Source organism: Hypomesus nipponensis, chromosome 11 (genome assembly GCF_054491055.1).
Source record: "Hypomesus nipponensis isolate SF chromosome 11, ASM5449105v1, whole genome shotgun sequence".
Taxonomy (NCBI): domain Eukaryota; kingdom Metazoa; phylum Chordata; class Actinopteri; order Osmeriformes; family Osmeridae; genus Hypomesus; species Hypomesus nipponensis.
The window spans coordinates 6,396,496-6,415,829 of NC_140371.1; the positions used below are offsets into that span (position 1 = coordinate 6,396,496).

Below are 19,334 nucleotides of genomic sequence, written 5' to 3' on the forward strand. Positions count from 1 at the left end.
AGTGAGTACTTCAATGGAAATGGCAAACAAAGATGCACAGCAGTTAAGTACATCAACCCAAGTACATAAGGTGTCTACGGATTTCAGACACAAAACTGTAGGTGGCAAGCCATGCTATCGCTGTGGGAAAACAGGTCACCAAGCAGAGGAGTGTTGGTGCAAAGACTTAGACTGCAGAAGTTGTGGCAAAAAGGGTCACATTGAGCGTGTGTGTAAAAACAAAAAGGGACAGTCAACCAGAAATACCGAACTAAGGAAAAGTGATTTCAGGAAGTACAAAAGGGGAGTGCACAAACTGGATCACAGAGAGGAAGACCAAAGTGACACCCCATCTGAAGGGGAAGAGGGGGAGAACTTGGAAGCATGAAGGACATAACAGTTAAATTGACAGTGAAACCAAACAGCAAGCCAAAATGCTTCAAAGCCAGGCCTGTCCCATACGCCATAAAGTCAAAAGTCGAAGCTGAACTAGACAAACTAGTCAAGAGTGAAGTACTGGAGCCAGTTAGTGTTAGTGATTGGGCTACACCTGTTGTTCCTGTCACGAAGAAAGACGGATCCATCAGACTTTGTGGCGACTTCAAAGTTAAGGTTAATCCTGTCTTGACAGCTGAACAATATCCATTACCCCTCATTGACGATCTGTTTGCTGGTTTAGCTGGAGGACAGAAATTCAGTAAGATAGACTTATGTCAGGCCTATCTTCAGATGCATGTTGATGAAGAGTCACAAAAACTGCTGACCATAGTGACTCACAAAGGACTGTTCAGGTACCGGAGGCTTCCCTTTGGGATCACCTCAACCCCGGCCTTGTTCCAGAGAGCTATGGACCAGATACTGAGTGGGCTCACCGGTGTCCAGTGTTACCTCGATGACCTACTCATCACAGGTAAAGACGAACAGGAGCACCTGAGAAACCTTGACGCCGCTCTACAGAGACTGGAGGACTATGGACTGCGGGTCCGGACGGACAAATGTGAGTTTTTCCAGTCTTCAATTGAGTACCTGGGACACATTATCGACAGTACTGGGCTGCACAAGGCACCATCTAAGGTGAAAGCTGTCGAGGAAGCTCCATCCCCACAAAATGTGAGTCAGTTGCAATCATTCTTGGGACTACTAACGTACTACGCAAAGTTTGTGCCGAACCAAGCAAACATGCTTAAACCACTGCATGAACTTTTGAACAACACCACCCGGTGGAAGTGGTCAGACAGGTGTGAGGAAGCTTTTCAGGATGCTTAAAGAGCCTTAGTCCGTTCAGAAGCCCTCACTCACTTCAACCCCGACTTGCCACTACAGTTAGCGTGTGACGCATCGCCTTATGGTGTTGGCGTTGTGATCTCACACATACTGCCATCAGGGGAAGAAAGGGCAATTGCTTTCGCATCACGGACTTTAAGCAAAGCAGAAAGCAATTATGCGCAAATAGAGCGTGAAGCACTCTCTATAATCTTCGGAGTAAAGAAATTCCACCAGTTTCTCTTCGGAAAACGATTCACGCTGCTCACAGACCATAGGCCACTCACCTCCATCTTTGGTCGTCACACTGGAATTCCATCGCTCGCAGCCAACCGCATGCAGCGATGGGCATTACTGTTGTCTGCTCACCAGTACGACATCAAGTACAGAAGAGCTGAGCAGCACTGTAATGCAGATGGCCTCTCAAGGCTTCCCTTACCTGTCTCACACACAAAGCACTCCCAGGCACAAATCTTCTACTTCAAGGAAGTGAGCAACGCCCCAGTTAACTCAGCCCATGTGAAGAAGTTCACCCGCACTGACCCACTGATGTCTGAGGTCATGGACATTGTCACTCATGGGAGAAAAGGAGAGCTGTCAGACAGCCTAAAGCCTTACCTGGTGAGGAGGAACGAGCTCACAGTTCAGGCTGGTTGCTTATTATGGGGTTTTCGAGTCATCATCCCGCCGCCACTGAGAAAGCAGGTGCTTGAGGAACTCCATTCTGGGCACTGTGGCGTGGTGCGAATGAAGGAGATTGCCCGCAGCTACTTTTGGTGGCCAGGCTTAGACGCAGCTATCGAAGACAAGGCCAAGTCATGTTCTGCATGTCAAACGATGAGAAACATGCCTCAACTAGCGCCACTACACCCATGGGATTTCCCAGGGGAGCCTTGGCAGAGACTTTGCAGGTCCACTGGAGGATCGTATGTTCTTAGTCGTAGTTGATGCAGCAAATGGCCAGAGGTTGTCATAATGAAGAGCACTTCATCAGAGAGAACCATCGAAGAGCTAAGGTCCATCTTCAGTCGTTTTGGATTGCCCACGCAACTCGTTAGCGATAACGGGCCGCAACTGGTGTCTGGAGAGTTCCAGTCATTCATGGAAGCGAACGGAATCCAGCACATCAAGTCAGCTCCCTATCATCCGGACACAAATGGCCTTGCGGAAAGATTTGTGCAGACGATGAAGCAAGCTCTAAAATCATCACAAGGAAACGGATCGCTCAACAAGCACCTGAGCGCCTTCCTGTTGACCTACAGAAAAACCCCCCATGCTACGACCAAAGTGGCCCCTTCGTCGGCCATGATGAAAAGGCAAATGCGCACACAACTCGACCTTCTGAGACCACTGAAGACGAAGCGGGTCGTACAGACACAACAAAGTGCACAGGTGGAGAGACGGAGCAAAACGAAAGACAGAAGCTTCAGAGCTGGAGAGAGAATTCTTGCTCGGATCTACTGTAAAGGTCCAAAGTGGATACAAGCAACAGTTGCCGCACAAACAGGCCCTGTGTCCTACACAGTTCTAACACCAGAGAACATCATCTGGAGGAGACACGTGGATCAACTGTTGCCAGGAACCAACCCCAGTGATGACTCAGGTCAAATGGCAAACCCAGAACTGCTACTGGAGCCATTCCATGGTTTTGAGCCATCATCTGAACATCCACTGCAGCAACCTGGAAACATGGAAAGTGTTCCCTACTCACCTGAAACAGTGGGTGTACCTACTCAGGGTACTGATGCACCCCAGTCTGGGCATACACCATCACCACTCAGACTCAGAGACAGTGGGACTGTAGACTTACCTGTACGTCGTCGTTACCCCACAAGAGAACGACGACTCCCTGACAGATTGAACATGTAGTCTAGAGACTAACCTGAATACACCCCAAGGTTAAGTCTGGAAATTGAGTCAGTCTACCCTCTTTCCCTAGTTCAGAAAATGTTATGTAAATGTTATCTTGTAACATTGGTACAAGTAAACAGGGACTATTTTATTAAAAGAAGATTACGTTTCTTAAAAGTTAAGACTGTTAGAAGAGAATAATCAATACAGTGAATATTACTTTTACTTATGGGGATTTAAAAGTAAAGGGGGAGGAATGTTGTGTATTGATATTAATTTCAGTTTGTTCCCTCGGGGCATCCGTAATGCCCACTGTTAACCCGCGTTGAAGGCTGGGTATCTTTATCCTTGAAAACTTACACTATAAAGTATACACGTTATTTCCATCACAGTCTCCTGTCCGATCATTACTTAGCTGTATGAGCATTGAGTGTGCTACATAACAATTACTTATTTTTTATCAAACTTACTGACTGGAGACTTTTGGGGGTAGTTGGCCTTGTCTGTTGTTTAGTGTTTGTTTGTTTGTTGTTGTGTCATGGAGAGTAAACCAAACTTCAGCAATTCTCCAGGAATCTCAATGTCCATCCAGTTCATACAAACGAAGAGCCACTAGGTGAATTCTCCAGCCCCTCCATTCTGGCATGGTGCTTGCATAGGGGGCGGATCCACTCCCGTCTGGACAAAGTTTTGCAGAGGGAAAGAACACAAAACGTTGCTACTGTCATTTAAAGGAAATGTAGTCTGGTCGCTTTCCGTTCAATCCCAGGGAAAAGCAATAAACGGCTGCTACCTGAATCAGTTAATGGATCAATCCATCCGTTATATGTAAATATTTCATGTACATAAGTATTCACAGCCTTTGCTCAATACTTTGTTGAAGCACCTTTGGCAGCAATTACAGCCTCAAGTCTTTTTGAGTATGATGCTACAAGCTTGGCACACATTTTTGGGCAGTTTCTCCCATTCTTCTTTGCAGGACTTTCAAGCTCCAGGTTGGATGGGGGTCCGGTGCACAGCCATTTTCAGATCTCTCCAGAGATGTTCAATCGGGTTCAAGTCTAGGCTGTCAGAGTGATCAGAGTGACCTACGGGTACTTGGTCAACTCCCTAAATAAGGCCCTTCTCCCCCGATCGTTGAGTTTGGCTGGCGGCCAACTATAGTAAGAGTCCTGGTAGTTCCAAAATTCTTTCAATTACATATGATGGAGGTAACTGTGCTCATTGGGACCTTCAATGCTGCAGACATTTTTCTGTACAATTCCCCAGATCTGTGCCTCGATACAATCATGTCTCGGAGGTCTACAGACAATTCCTTGGACTTCATGGCTTGGTTTGTGCTCTGACATGCACTGTCAACTGTGGGATTTTATATAGACAAGTATATTCATTTCCAAATCATGTCCAATCAACTGAATTTACCACGAGTGGACTCCAATCAAGTTTTAGAAACATTTCAAGGATGATCAGTGTAAACAGGATGCACATAAGCTACATTTTGGCATGGTAAGCTGTGTGATTTTTTCATTTTTTATTTGTAATAGACTTGCAAAAATGTCAATAAACCTTTTTTCACATTATCATTATGGAGTATTGTGTGTAGAATTCAGAGGGAACTGAATTAATTTAATCAATATAGCAATATTAGGGGTCGACCAATTATCGGTGTGGCCGATTATCGGCACCTTTATTAAGCATTTTTTAATGGTTATCGGTATCGGTCATTTTCAAAACCGATTTAACAATAAAATACATATATATTTTTCTTTATTTGTTCATTTGTTGCTTGTTTAAATTTACTTCTTTAAGTTTTGCAAAATGATTACAGAATGCTGCTGGAAGCTCCCTGCACTTTTGATGTTGTTGTTATTATTAATAATATTAATGTAGTTATTATTAACTATTTCTAACTAGTTCTCAGAATTAAAGATATGGTTAAAATAATTTAAAGAGTCTTTGTCAGAGGCCTTTTTATTCTTAATTTTGACATTAATTTTTATTTTTACACTAGACATATCGGTTCAAAATATCGGTTATCGGTCTACTTGATCTGTAATAATCAGTATCGGCATCAGTCCTGAAAAACGCATCTCGTTCAACCCCTACGCAATACAGGTGTTACATAATGTAGAAAATGTGAAGCACTGTGAATACTTTTCAAATGCACTGTAAGTCTCCTAAGGTCTTTTCATTCTGTGTCTGTGGGGAATATGACCTTACTTATTTTGATCGTCCCTAATGGTGGAGTGTGAATAAGAAGCAAAGCTGCACTCAAGATAGACTTCTTAGTTGTCTGAGCTGTGCCAAGACGGCTTTGCTGAGTGGAGCGGTCTAGTAAATCCGATCAGGAGATTAGAGGAAGTTCTGCTTTGTTTTTGTGACCTCTCTCCGTCTGTAACTATGCTACTTTCACACCCTTGTTGTAAACGGCTGAAGCTCCTTTTCCAATCAGACTGAAGTTTTATTGTTTTTATTTATTTATTTTTGTTATGCCAAATTGACAGACCAGGGGTCTCATTTATAAAGCTTGCATATGCACAAAACGGGGCTGAAAATGTGCGTAGGCCACTTTCCATGCAAAGGTTGTGATTTATAAAAAATTAACTCGATGGGAGAATGTGCGGTCCTCTACTTAAACTCTGACGCATCTGTAGGCCTCTGCACATTTTGGAGAAAGTGGGAATTGGTGACGCAGATGACTGTACTGAAGTCAGACTGCAGAAAGTAAATGTGGGAAGAACAATTACTCATAATATTTATATATTTTGTTTTCCTCACACACGTTTTTGTCACTAAATTTCATCATTATCATGAAGATTTAATCCAGCAGTATTATTTGAGCTTGTACTGAGTGATAATTGTTCCATAAACACCTTGTACAATCCAACAAAAAAATTTGTTCAAATTTTTTATCAAATTTCAGCGCTGTCTCACCATCATATTGTCCGCTACCAGAGTGCAGGAGGGGGAAATGCCCGACTGCATGGAATACTGATAACATCACATATTCTACCTTTAAATAACTGCAGAACACAGTGTATAACTAAATACATGTATTTAATACTGTGCATATATCATCATATGTCAAAAACTGGATTCAACATGGTGGATGGATGGATTGACCCATTAATTATTCAGGTAGCAGCCGTGTATTGCTTTTCCCTGGGATTGAACGGAAAGCGACCAGACTCAATTTCCTTTAAATGACAGTAGCAACGTTTTGTGCTCTTTCCCTCTGCAAAACTTTGTCTAGACGGGAGTGGATCCGCCCCCTATGCAAGCACAATGCCAGAATGGAGTGGCTGGAGAATTCACCTAGTGGCTCTTCGTTTGTATGAACTGGATGGACATTGAGATTCCTGGAGAATTGCTGAGGTTTGGTTTACTCTCCATGAAAACAAACACTAAACAACAGACAAGGCCAACTACCCCCAAAAGTCTCCAGTCAGTAAATACAGTTGTTAAGCTCCCGCGCAATTGCTACACTCTACGTCCTTATTATCAGTCCAGACTTTAATAGATTACTGTTCACTTTTGTTTTCAAATTGTATCTCGACTCGCAGTATCACTGGCACAGTTGACGCCACTCGCACTGTTTTTTTAATTGGTGATCCACCGGCCACCAAATAATGTGGTTTTCGGGCCTCCACCAATAGGTTAACAGTGTCTGAGAAGTAGCCCTTTATTTAAAATGTTTTCACCGGTCGCCATGATTCACCGTAAAAAAACTATAAAACTAAGAATCCTTTTTTTAAACGTTTTATAAATGAGACCCCAGAGCTGTAGGTCAAGCAACCTACTTTAAAAAACACCCTGTTGCAGGGCCTTAGTTTTGATACAAATGGTGAGAAATGTTTCCTTATTTTTAGGCAATGTTGATTACCAAAACTATGCAGACCCCACAAGCTGGCTCCTCCTATCTCAAACCCTATCTTTCACCCTTACCATCCATCTTTCATTAACTGTCCCTGGTATCTGTTCATCCTCCACTCTTCCACCTCTTCTACATGCTGCTTCATTTCTGTCCTTGGCTGTTCATACCTGTCTGCCTCTATCTCTTATTCCTGATGCCAAGGACCATTAATCTGTGCTGCTGGTGGTGAGGGGTGCTGGGAAATCTGGAAATCCTCAAGTCATTATCAAACAACTCCTGGACCAATCATAATGTCAACAAAGACACACATTGACAGGCAGTCCTATTACTCTCACACAGTTTTGACTTCTAGGCTAAGGAAGAACAGTTTGGACCACATCCCAGTGTGTTGTGGATGTGAAAAAGGTCAGAGCATACATTTGACTGAAACCAACCTTGGAGATGCCTGCTCCGGTAATGGTCCTTAGGTTTGGTTGGGTGGGCTCGTGCATTGACATCACATTTGGGCTGCTCATATCTAGAATAGAAATAGGATGTTTTGGTGCCTTCAGGGGCAAATACAAATGGAGACATGTTTCACAAGCAAACATTTTATTTAATTTGATGTGTCTAATGTTGATGTGTCCATTATTTACTTATACCTCCACTGTGTTGACCTGTTTATAATGAAATGCATATTGACTTTATATGCCCTTATTTTTCTAGAATCCATGGTCTTTTTGCCAATTACCTTGCTCTCAGAATAAAACCTTGTCGAAATAAAGGCACATTACAAAATACACCTAGCTTCCATAGGAACACAAATTGTGTTACACAGTGTTTGGAACTCAGAGATATCATTACACTAGTAACTGCGAACCAGCATGGCCCAAGTCTCCCAGTATATTTAAATGCATGATTGTTTCCAAAGAGAAGGATTGCTGCCAAAGGTCAGAAAGGGGAAATTGTTGTTTGGAAGTGTGAGACTTGATAAATAGAGCAAGAAGGATGACTGAGGGAAAAGACAGACTTAAAGAAAAAAATGGAATAAGAAAGAGGATAGAAAAGGAGAGGGAGAGTGAGAACAATGGGAAAATGAGGGATAGACATACTGTAAAGTGGGCTAGGGGGAATAAGATTGAAAGAGAGAATGAGAGTGTGTGAGCGTAAGGAGAGGGGAGAGGGAAAGGGAGAGAGAGACAAGGATAAGATAAAGAGGGGAGACAGGGAGCGTGGGACAGTGTGGAGTATAAATTGACTTCTTCGGAACCTTGGAGTGCCGGAGGAGCCCTGAACACTGCTGGGCCAAGAGCAGAGCAGGTCAGCGTGAAGAGAAGGGGGATATGCAGAGGCGGTACATGTGCTAATGTGTTGCCTGGCGCTCTGCCTGGGACCTTGTTAATCTGATACCAAGATCCAGCATCCATCCCCAGGCCTTTTTAGAACTGTACCCAAATGCTCCATCTCTGCTAGCTACCCTGCCAGTCTCCCTGACCTCTGACCTCTTGTTCACACAGCTGAACTACCCCTGATGAAGCCCCCTCCTCAGTCTGCACTAGGTGGGGTTGTGTAATACCAGCTACAGTACCAGGGACCATGTTGAATGAAAACAGGGAGACTAGCTATCAGAGGGGAGACCAGCTACCAGATTGGGGGAGACAAGCTATCAGAAGGGAGAGACCAGCTACCAGAGGGGAAACCAGCTACCAGAAGAAAGACCTGGGGCCAGTTGCATAAAAATATACCTAGTCTTAGACTTAAATGTAACTTTAAGTCCTACTTGCCATAGACGCTTCAATTTACCTGTTGCATAAAGCTTCCCTATGAGTGACTAATGTAAGACTGACTAAGATAGCCTCTTGCGCTATGCATTATGGGTAAAATGAGATGTTTCATTAAAAGAGAAAAGATGGCGGACACAACAACGACTCTTAACGGAAGAAGATTGACACTTTTAAACCTGCTGAAAACCTGTATCCGTTGGAGGAATACAATACTACAAATGTAATTAAGTTAATTTGTATGCATTTTTAAGCTTCTTAATTTAATCTCAACACTATTTCCATTTATCAACAACTCCGACGCAGATGGCTATGCAATGCAATGACTTACGTTGTCATCTAATTTAATTAGATGTGGTATCCAATTTAATCAAATTAAATTTTAGCGGAAAAGCAGACCCCAGTAAAAAGTTGGCGTGATCGTTGGCATAGCAACAAAGCTCTTACCGCAGGCTTAGCCAGGAGGAGAATTGGTCAACTCTCCTACAGTAAATTAAGTCTTACTATTTATGCAACCGACAGGCTTAATTAGAGAGGAGACCAGGTCCCAGAAGGGAGACAAAGCCAAAAAAGTAATGTTCAACAGGGAGTGTAGTTGTGATAAAGTTATGTGTCTTACCTGGTGGAAGTGCCAGGAATGGGCCTCCCAGTGTCCACCAGTACACACCAGCAGTACCCAGTGGAGGGGTGGCACTGGACAGGCTTGTAGAGGCCTCCGTGGGCACAGTCTGGCACGAACACTGCCTCATTCTTATGCTGCCGTGACTCCTCCTGGGCTGACTGCTGTTCCTGGTCACATGACGAGGCTACCAGGGGGGAGAAAGGTGAGTGTACTGCTTCACCAGCCCCCGCATAGTATCAGTTACGGATATTAAGGGACTAACGACTGAAAAAACTGCCTGTGGCTGTAAAATATTTTACAATCCAATGAGCCCACACCTTATGTTTGTTTCATTACGTCACTGTCAGGGCAATACCTCTCCATATTTTTTTTTTCTTTAAAAAAATCAACGCTATTGGTTACCCAACTGTCTGTGGGTTTTACAAATATTTAACAAATAAAGTAAACACGAAAGAGCTTGTGACTTAATCTCGTAACTCCATTGGATCCTCAAACTGTTAAACCTCATAGTTCCACCCCGTCTCCATCTTGAATGAAGTGCTGCATACAGCAGAACATACAAGTATCTGAACTTGTATAAAGACACAATTCCAACTTTAAGGATGCAGTATTCAATGATTACATTTTTTGGTTATTTTTTTATTTTATGAAAAGTAATGATTGAACATACAAGGTTTCCGCCCAACAGCAACAATTAGTGATCCCTCTGACCAAACCGTCTTCTCTATGTCTCTCTGTTAGTACACATATATATTTCTCTCTTAGACACACACACACACACAAGCCTGCACACACACACAAGCATGCCCGCGAAAGCACCCACTGAACCCAGACACACACAAATACAAACTACACTGTCCCAACGATTTCATTGTTCATATATTCATTGGATTCATGGAGTGTGACACTTCGTGCCAACACAACAATACATTTTTCAGGTTTCATTAACCAGATATCAAGGTTCTTGTCTACCCCTACTCTATCTCTTTCTCTCTGTCCATCCATCTCACAGTCTCTCTCTCTCCAATGCATCATCTCTCTCTATTTCTCTCCCCATTTCCCTATCAATATCCCCTCTCTCTTTTTCCCTCCCCTTCTCTCTACCTTGTAGCATTAAACTGCTGCACCAGGGAGGATAGGGGAAGAGTTTTCATCCAGCCCAGTGGAGGGGTGCCACTCTACCATTGCTCTACTTTTTTCACCCTCTGGCCTCGGATGCAAAAGCAGGAGTAGGCATAACCCTTTACTTCAGTTTATATTAAGCATGGGGCTTTACCCACATGCAAAGAGCTTCCCCCTCTCTCGACTTTAAAGCCTGTCCTTCCTCACCAGAGTCCTTCCCCTCAGCATTAGTTTGATTCTGCTTTGTCAAAACCCCTTTTTAATAGAAATAACATCCTGCAGAGAAACCCTGACCCACCCAGAGGCTCATGGGTAATGGAAACCATCAACACCATGTTTGCATTGCTTTTATTAGTCGTAAATCAGGACAGAGTGATTCACACACGCAAATGTACCCATGCACACAAATGTTCAAGTCTGTGCACGCACACACACACACACAACACAATACCACAACACGATTCTCATTATGTGCACACCAAAATAGCATCGTTTAAAAAAGTATGCAATCGTTTTCCCCAAAGAGCGAGAGAATAAATAAAGAAGCCATTGATCCATGCAATGACATCAATGTGTGAGGGAGGAGGAGAGAGCCTGCCAGAGAAATGGAAGATGTTCCATGTGCTCACAATTACAGCCACGAGGCCCAGCACAGCCACACAGAGAGAGTTCAGAGCTCTGGCTACAAACTGCCATTAATGTGAAGGACAGGATATAATCTTAATTAACAAAAACTTTGAATCAGTGGTCCTATCCATTGTCCAACTTCATGTTCATAGGAGGGATAATTCATCAGTAAATTGCAGTTCTCGTAAATCTGGAGTTCTTTAGTTGGACATTTTTGGGAAATAATCAGGAGTTTTGGGCATCTTTACAGAATGCTTAATGTGAATGAGCTGTAGAGGAATTTGTGTGTGTACTCACATTGCGTTCTGGTCCGGTTGTTTTGTCTGCTGCGGACCTGCTCTGTCCACAATGTGGGGTACTGAGAAATTATGTCTAAGAGAAAACAGTTTTATTAGAGAACATTCCATCACACAAGCACAAGCATGCACGCACGCACACACACACACACACACACATATGAAGCACACATGCACACACACACGTAGGAGTAGCATAAACGTTTTTGTGGTAACATTGTCAGATGGTTACATCAGCATTTCCAAAAAGTTTGCTGATAATGTTGATGGAGAGGAACATAGGGATGAGGATGAATGTGTAAACATGGATCTTACCTTCCTCATCTGTCTGGGACTGAGGCTCCACTACCAGACCAGTGGACTCATCTGCATTAAGAATGGAGAAGATTTGCAAGGAAACTACAATTATGAGAGTAAACTAGATGTGACAACACTTAAAACAATCTTTAGATATTTGCACATGGCCCGGCCAAGAGTGATAGAGTAGAGAGATTCAAATTCACAGAGGGGGAAAGAGACTGTAGAGAGTGGGAGAGACAGAGAGACTTACAGTGAGTGTAGATATGCAGTAGTGGTCATGATTTGAACAGCTGTTTGGCAGTGTGTTATCTATGTAGCAGAATACGGTGGAAGAAGAGGACTGAAGAGAAAAGAGAAGAGGTGGAAAGGAAAGAAAGGAGGTAGGAGAGACTGGAGGGTATAGAAGGAAAAAGAAAAAAAGAGGGAAGATAGGAGAGGAAAGAAGGGAGGAAGGAGAAGAGACTGGAGTAGAGGAGGGAGGACAGGGGGATAGGAAGCCGGAGAGGACGCATGTTAGGAGAGACCAAAAATGAATGCACCATCCAGCCACACATATGTTTGAGATGAACCAATTAACAGAAGGGGGAGGGGGGTGAAAGCAGGGAGTCTTGGGCCGAATCCCAATACTCCCCCTTACCCTTACCCCTAGCCCTTAGTTTACCCCTAGCCCTTAGCCCTCGAAACTGAGGGGTAAGGGTTACATATCCCTAAGAAATGGGACACCACTTGGTTACAGGTACGTCATCTAGCACGTATCGATATCTCCAAAGCAAGTAGTGTTATGCACTGATATCAAACAAAATTCGCTGCTAATGGAGTTTACTTAAAACTGTAGACATGCAAGTCAAAGAAGACTGGGTAACACTTTAGATGAGCTCACCAAATTCATAATTTATTAACCAATTTGTTACTTATTAGTTAACGGTTTGTTCACCATTAGTTATTTGTTGTTCATACAAAATGTATCATTAGTAAAGCATTAGTAAAGCTAAACCCTAACCAAAACTTGAACCCTTTACCTAAACCCTTGCCCTAAACCCGAACCCTAACCCTAACTGTGTGAACAAATGCTTTACTAATGATACATTTTGTATAAACAATAAATAACTAATGGTGAACAAACCGTTAACTAAATTGGTTAATAAATTATGAATTTGCTGAGCTCATCTAAAGTGTTACCGAAGACTGTTGTGCAATTCAGCACTGTAACATTAGCGTACCAAACTAGCGATTTTTAGAAACGTTTCAATTAGGAAAATGGTTGCAAATATATATTTTCAGGACTGTGTATAACACAAAACAAGACTGTCATAATTTTTTTAATCAATTAATTAAGCCAAATATATTACATTTATCGGACTCTCTGGATGATCTGGCCGCCATTGTTGCCGGTCGCGCAGTATTCACATAGCCCTAGGTTTCAAGTAAGCTCACGATCTTAGTTGGTTTTAAGGGGTGTGTACCCCTTAGTCTTAAACCTACCCCTAGCTCAAAAAGAGTATTGGGACACCACTAGCTCTCATGGGAACGCGCAAAACTAAGGGTAAGGGCTAAGGGGTAACGGGGAGTATTGGGATTCGGCCTTGGTCTTGTTTGATTTGTGGAAGAGGGAGGGAAGGGAGTGAGGAAGAGGCTAGTTAGCTCAGGCCACAGATGTGGTAAACCTTGCCAACACACACACATGCACACATGCATGCACACACACACACAACCTAACACTACCTGAGTTTTTTTGTGGTGCCTACATGTTGCTCCTTACGTGCAAATCCCCATGCCATTTGTGGCTGTGCAGCATCAGTTTGTGTCAACTTATTTTAAAATGTGCTTCAAGTCATGAAGTCTAACACTAAATTTGGATATCCAGAATTAAAATGGATATCATAGTAGCAATGGATAATACAGTAGCAAGGAGGACCAGCCAGACAGGTGTAGCTAAACATGGACCGCTGCAAATTCAAAATATTGATGCGATTAACTGCTATTTTGAGACTTGGGTTACACCACAAATTTTGTGCTGAGATGAGATCAACTAATACACTGAACCACACACTTCCTCTTTCTCTCTTGCTGTCTCTATCTCTTTAGTGGTCTTCCTCTATATTTCTTATTTTCTCTTTGTCTCTCTGGATTTTGAATCCTTCCTTGCTAAGGTTCTCTCTGTGGTTCTGGCATCGCCCTGTATACAATCAGATGAACAGACTTCAAAGTTAGACAGAAGAGAATATGTCACACACGTGCGTGCAAACACACACACACATCAGCCAGGGCTGGAAGCCATGAGGAAAGCTCTCTTTCCAGATCATACTGTTCTCTCTTCAAAACAATTGAAGCAAAAGCTTATAGCTCTAAAATGAATTCAATTTAAGTGACAAGTGAAAGGCATTTAAACTCACACTTGCATGTTATTTAGTGGTTCAGGTAAAGACAGAAAATAATAGACGTAGAGAGAGGAGGGAAGAGAGAGATGGTGCAATGAGAAAGTAGAGAGAAAAGGTGGAAAAAGAAAAAGGTGAGGTAAGAGGTAGATGAGGACCTGTCCAAAAGAGGACAGGTTGATTCAAAGCTGTGATCAATCACTAACAATTTTTCTGGATGTTGCTGTGAAGAAGAGTCAGTTACAGTCACAGGCTAGGTTTGAGGTTTTTTAATTGTGTGTGTGTCTACGAAAACCCAACACAGATTCTTTAGTTTGACTCACTCCTCTGTCCAGGAGCGTTGCTAGACATAAAGCTCTACTGGGGCACAGGCCCCTCATTACTCGTATCACTTTTTTTCTTCTTCCAAGCTTGAAGCATGTTCAAGCGTGTTGCACACTCCCAAGAAGTGTACAACACAACGCAATATAGAAACTTCCCTTGTTTAACCCATGATACGCACAGATCAGGGACGCAAGTAAAATATCAGCTTCGGCAGGGACATCAATAGTTAATGCGAGCGCACGTCAAGCAATTTATTTTGCATTCATTTGAGCGGAAATACTTTTTTGAGCTTCATATAATAATATATCTATATAATAAGTTGGACTTGTGTTGTTATTATGTTTAAGTCCGAATAATATGATCGTAGGCCTATTATTTAAAAACTTTGTTCAGTTTTGTAATGTTTTCTTAGCCTACCTCAATTCTGACTTGCGTGCATCTAAATGACTAATAAAGTAAATTGTTAAAACTCAAATTTGAGATTTACTGGAGAACAGCAAATTTATATAGGGGAGCGTGCTCCAGTAAAAAGGGTCTAGCAATGCCCTTGCCTCTGTCCCAGACAGCCTTTCACACCAGCCTCAAAGGCTGCTCTCACTTTCTCAATTAACAAAATGTTGGAGAGGCAAGCTCTAACATGTTAATCCCTCATAACACTTTACACATGTTAAGTAACACAGGTGCTTACACACACATGGACACTTTCTCACACTCTCTTACACCCCCACGTAAATGTTGTTTTATGCACACACACATAAAACAACAAATAATGAAACAATGAAATATATACTGTATATATATTTTGTAGTCCTGTAGTTTTCCCTGGCTTGCTACTCACCTGCTTTCCCTGGTTCTCTAGTACTGGCTCTCTCTTGCTTTGACCCTGAAATTATAGGTTTCACAGTTAGCCATGAACATGATGATACTGAGTTAGCAGCTTCCCTTACACAGCCACCAAGTATTCGGCATACAGAAACTCAAATACCCATAGGAACTGCATGCTCTGTTTGCTGCCTCACAACTACAGTCACACGTTGGATTCTCAACAGAGGCCCAGTGAGAACAAACACATACAGGGACATGTGGCATTGGTTATTTGAGTGTTTGGCAGATGCTGTTAGCCAGGAACGCTGGCATTCTTTGCAGTTTAACTTTGTTGCTCAACTCAGCAGTGGGATTTTCTACTGGATTATACACACTTACCCTTACCCTTGAGCAGTCAGAGGCCAGCGTCAGCTAACACTAAGGTCTCAGAAGGATTGCTCATTCTGACTTTTCCCATGAGAGAGCTGATTCAAGTATGGTTTGGCAGAAATATTCTTCAAGTTTGCAAGAATGTCAATTTTGCTGTGTGACCAGGTCAAACAGGCATGGTCATCGTTGCAAAATAAATTACAATTGATGTCACTAGTACTATATATTCTGTGATGTTTGAGTCTGGACCTGCCTACCTTGGCATCGGGGCTTCTTATTGGCCACTGCTGAGCCACTGATTGGACGCCCGTTTGGGGTGACACACCAGCAGTAACCTGTGTAACTGTGACACTGTACCTGGGGTCACAGTTACACACACAGTTAAACACAGTAGTGGAGCAGTTATTAGGACAGCACTGTCTACATTTCTATTATATTTTTTCATTTAGCAGATGGTTTATCCAAAACCACTTACATATCGTAAGTAAAGCAGATAATCAAGAACTATAAGTGGAAAGTTTTAAGTGAACTAATGTAAAATTTACATGAACTAAGTAATACCCAAACCACTAAAACTAACTCTAACCCCCAATCACTGTAGTCTTGCTCATATCTAGATAAACCATTACTTGGAATGAACGTGTAGGTGTGTGCCAGACGTGGGTTAATCAGAGAGTTCCAAGAATTTGAGGTGAGTTTGATTTGCTTTGCAATTAACATTAAGAGGACAGATCAGTTGGTGTCATTTCAGTGGCTGAGAAGATAATTTTCAGTAATTGACCCAGGTGTAGTCTTGATGTCTCTGTATGCATCTTACCTCGCTGTAGGTGCCGTCAGGGTTACAGACAGGGACAAACACCTGAGGAAAGAGCTTCTTGGCCTGCTGCTCTGTGTACTTCTTCTCTGCAACACATCTAGACGTATCTGGAAAGCAAAACAAATCACCAGGATCACTAAACATCAGTTCTCATAACTCTGTTCCTGGACATGAACAAGCACATCAAGGCTAGTAATATTACAGGCAGCAGGAAATCTTATAAAATGAAGACAAATAAATAAATAAAGGGGAAATACTTTAAACGTCCAATTGTTGTGTGCCTTTTTCATTTCTTGGCTATCAGGGGCATATCTAGGTTCCCACTATTGGGGGGACTAAGCCCCGAGATAAAACCTATTATTTTTCCTGTGACCCAGCCAAACTACGGGGGTGTGGGGGCATGTTCCCCCTTAATCATTTTTTGAAAATATCCTTTTAAATAGTGTCCTCTAGTGGGTTTTAGGAAGAGAAATTAACAAATGTAGATACATTTTTTAAAAAGTATTTATTTTGGGGGGGCTCCAGCCCCAAAACAGGGCTAGATACGCCTAAGTCACGCACAACAAATGTAAGCTAGTCTACAAAGCTACCATGGAGCAAGGCAGGAGGCAACAAAAAGAATGGTTAACGTTATTGCCGGGCTCTCACGTCTCAAGCATTCGCTGTGAGACTCACACATTTCAACCAGTTCAAACACTCTCAAGCAACAACACCTTGTATTTCTCACTCTCTTGTATTTATCACTCTCTCGGAGATAACTTGTCCTGCTATAGCCTAAAATGTATGGACAAGGAGCAGGCATACGGGTCAGGGTATGTTTTGGCAGATCGTTTCTCTATCACATTTCGTAATTCGTAAAGCAAATATTTGAGCCCTGCGCCACCAATTGAGGCTTGGCAATTCGTAAGACACGCCTACAAGTATTTTTGTCCCCCAATTCCCATAACAAAATCGGCAAAGGGGAGACAGATCAGACGTGGGGGGGGGGGGGGGGTGAAAGGAGGAGCCACCATTAAACATAACATAAGAGCTGTGTAGCCTGAAGTTTATGGAGGTACATTTGTGTCTTTATGTTGATAGCAAAAGTTTTTTTATTAGATGTTCTGAAACCAAAATCAAGGCTTCAAAGAAAAAAAATAGATTTAGTCGTTTAGTTTTGTAGTAGTGTGTAAGACGTTATTATTTATTATTTTTGTAACATTATTTGGTAACACTTTAGAATAATAATCCGTTGTTAACAAGAAGCTATGGAGGAAGTAATAGGTAGTACTACATTAACACCAAACATAATACTTTTAACTAATATGGAACCAAGATTAACTAAGCAGTAAGTAATACCAAATTTAGTACAAAGGTAGTACCTTGGTAGGTATTTGATTATTACTGAATAAATATATCCTCACTGAGAATTACTTGTGAACTATGACCAATAGTAAGAAAGAATAACTAATTAACTACTAATCACAAAAGTAATGTGCCTAAAAGTGAACAATTATGTTTTTTTACTCTTAATGTAACAGGTCTGTAACGGACGTGGTCTTGCAAACTCTGTCAGAGGCATACTGGACAATGTTCACCCCCATGGGGAGTCGAACCTGCCACTTTTCGACTTCCAAGTGCAACCACAACCAACTACGCCAAAGAAAAGCTAGCTATTCGTTGACGCGGGTGTCCCATTAGATACCTGAGGAGTGAGTTTCACCAGTTCACACTGGTTACATTAACATGGTCATAACATTTCAGAAGCTTGTGCCTCAAATGGGTTCTTTGTGGAAACTAGTTTATGAATATTATATTCCCCCAAATACATTAGCTACAGGTTGAGATTGTGACTACTACTCCTACCACTTTCTGAACAAAATTAACTCTGCTCCAAACCCCCACAAACGTTTTCTACCTTCTCCACCCTTCTTAACCCACCTCCCCCACCCCCTCCCTCCACCCTGACAGCAGACGACTTCTCCTCCTTCTTTGAGAAAAAAGTTGCCGACATTAGCAGTCGGTTCCCTAAACCCACCTTTTCTTCCCTCTCACCCTCCATGACCGACCCAACTAAATGTCTAAACTCTTTCTCTCCCCTGTCCTGTCCAAGAGATCTCTGACCTCATTCTCTCTCATCGCCCCACTTCCTGTCCCCTTGATCCTATCCCCTCCCCTCTCTTTCAGATCGTCTCCCCCTCCATCATAACTTTTCTTCTCCATGTCCTAAACTCCTCTCTTACCTCCGGCACCTTTCCCACTGCCTTCAAACAGGCCACAGTTACCCCTCTACTCAAAAAACCCTCCCTTAACCCTGCCGTCCTACAGAACTACAGACCGGGATCATTGTTACCTTTCTTTTCAAAAACAATTGAACGTGCTGTATCTAACCAACTGTCAAACTTTCTCTCTCCGAACAACCTGCTTGACCCCAACCAATCGGGCTTCAAGACTGGCCACTCCACAGAGACTGCCCTCCTTTCAGTCACCACTGCCCTCCAGTCTGCCAGAGCGGCTTCCAGGTCATCCGTCATCATTCTGCTGGACCTTTCTGCAGCGTTTGATACGGTTAACCACCAGATCCTGCTCTCCAGACTTTCTGAGATGGGCATTACTGGCAGTGCACTCCAGTGGATCTCATCCTACCTGTCGGGAAGATCCTACCAGGTCTCTGCTGGGAATTTACTGTGTTCAGTTACTGTATTAAAAAAAGTAAGCCGTTTCTCCTGTGGGAAGCGTTGTCAGATTTGACCCAAGTATAAAAAGCTGTAATTCAGTCATATTTAGACATGTCAAGGTGATTGTGGTCTGAAGATAATCTGTGCCAAATCTGGTGAATATTGGATACATTGTGTAGGAGTAGGGAAAAAAGTTGTATTAATTCATTCAAAACGGTAAATTCGTCTGGTATTAAGAGTTAACATGCGACACGGAATCTCCTAAGATAGCCG

At 42.5% G+C, this 19,334-nt stretch overlaps 1 protein-coding gene across 3 annotated transcripts in view; it reads right to left on the reverse strand.

Moving 5' to 3' along the window:
* The window catches only part of smoc2 (SPARC related modular calcium binding 2), a 43,999-nt gene that overhangs the window by 11,098 nt on the left and 13,567 nt on the right, over nt 1-19,334 (reverse strand). For 2 of the 3 annotated variants that reach the window (XR_014768875.1, XM_084709806.1), the window contains exons 3-9: nt 16,405-16,511; nt 15,845-15,944; nt 15,232-15,276; nt 11,710-11,760; nt 11,396-11,470; nt 9,347-9,533; nt 7,402-7,484 (exon numbers count right to left, since the gene is read on the reverse strand). Coding sequence is in view for 2 of the 3 variants with exons in the window: in XM_084709806.1 (XP_084565932.1) it covers nt 7,402-7,484; nt 9,347-9,533; nt 11,396-11,470; nt 11,710-11,760; nt 15,232-15,276; nt 15,845-15,944; nt 16,405-16,511 (648 nt within the window). In the remaining variant the exon portion in view is untranslated. Of the gene's footprint in view, nt 1-7,401; nt 7,485-9,346; nt 9,534-11,395; nt 11,471-11,709; nt 11,794-15,231; nt 15,277-15,844; nt 15,945-16,404; nt 16,512-19,334 lie in introns of all 3 variants that reach the window. The other variant, XM_084709807.1, reaches the window with a different exon arrangement.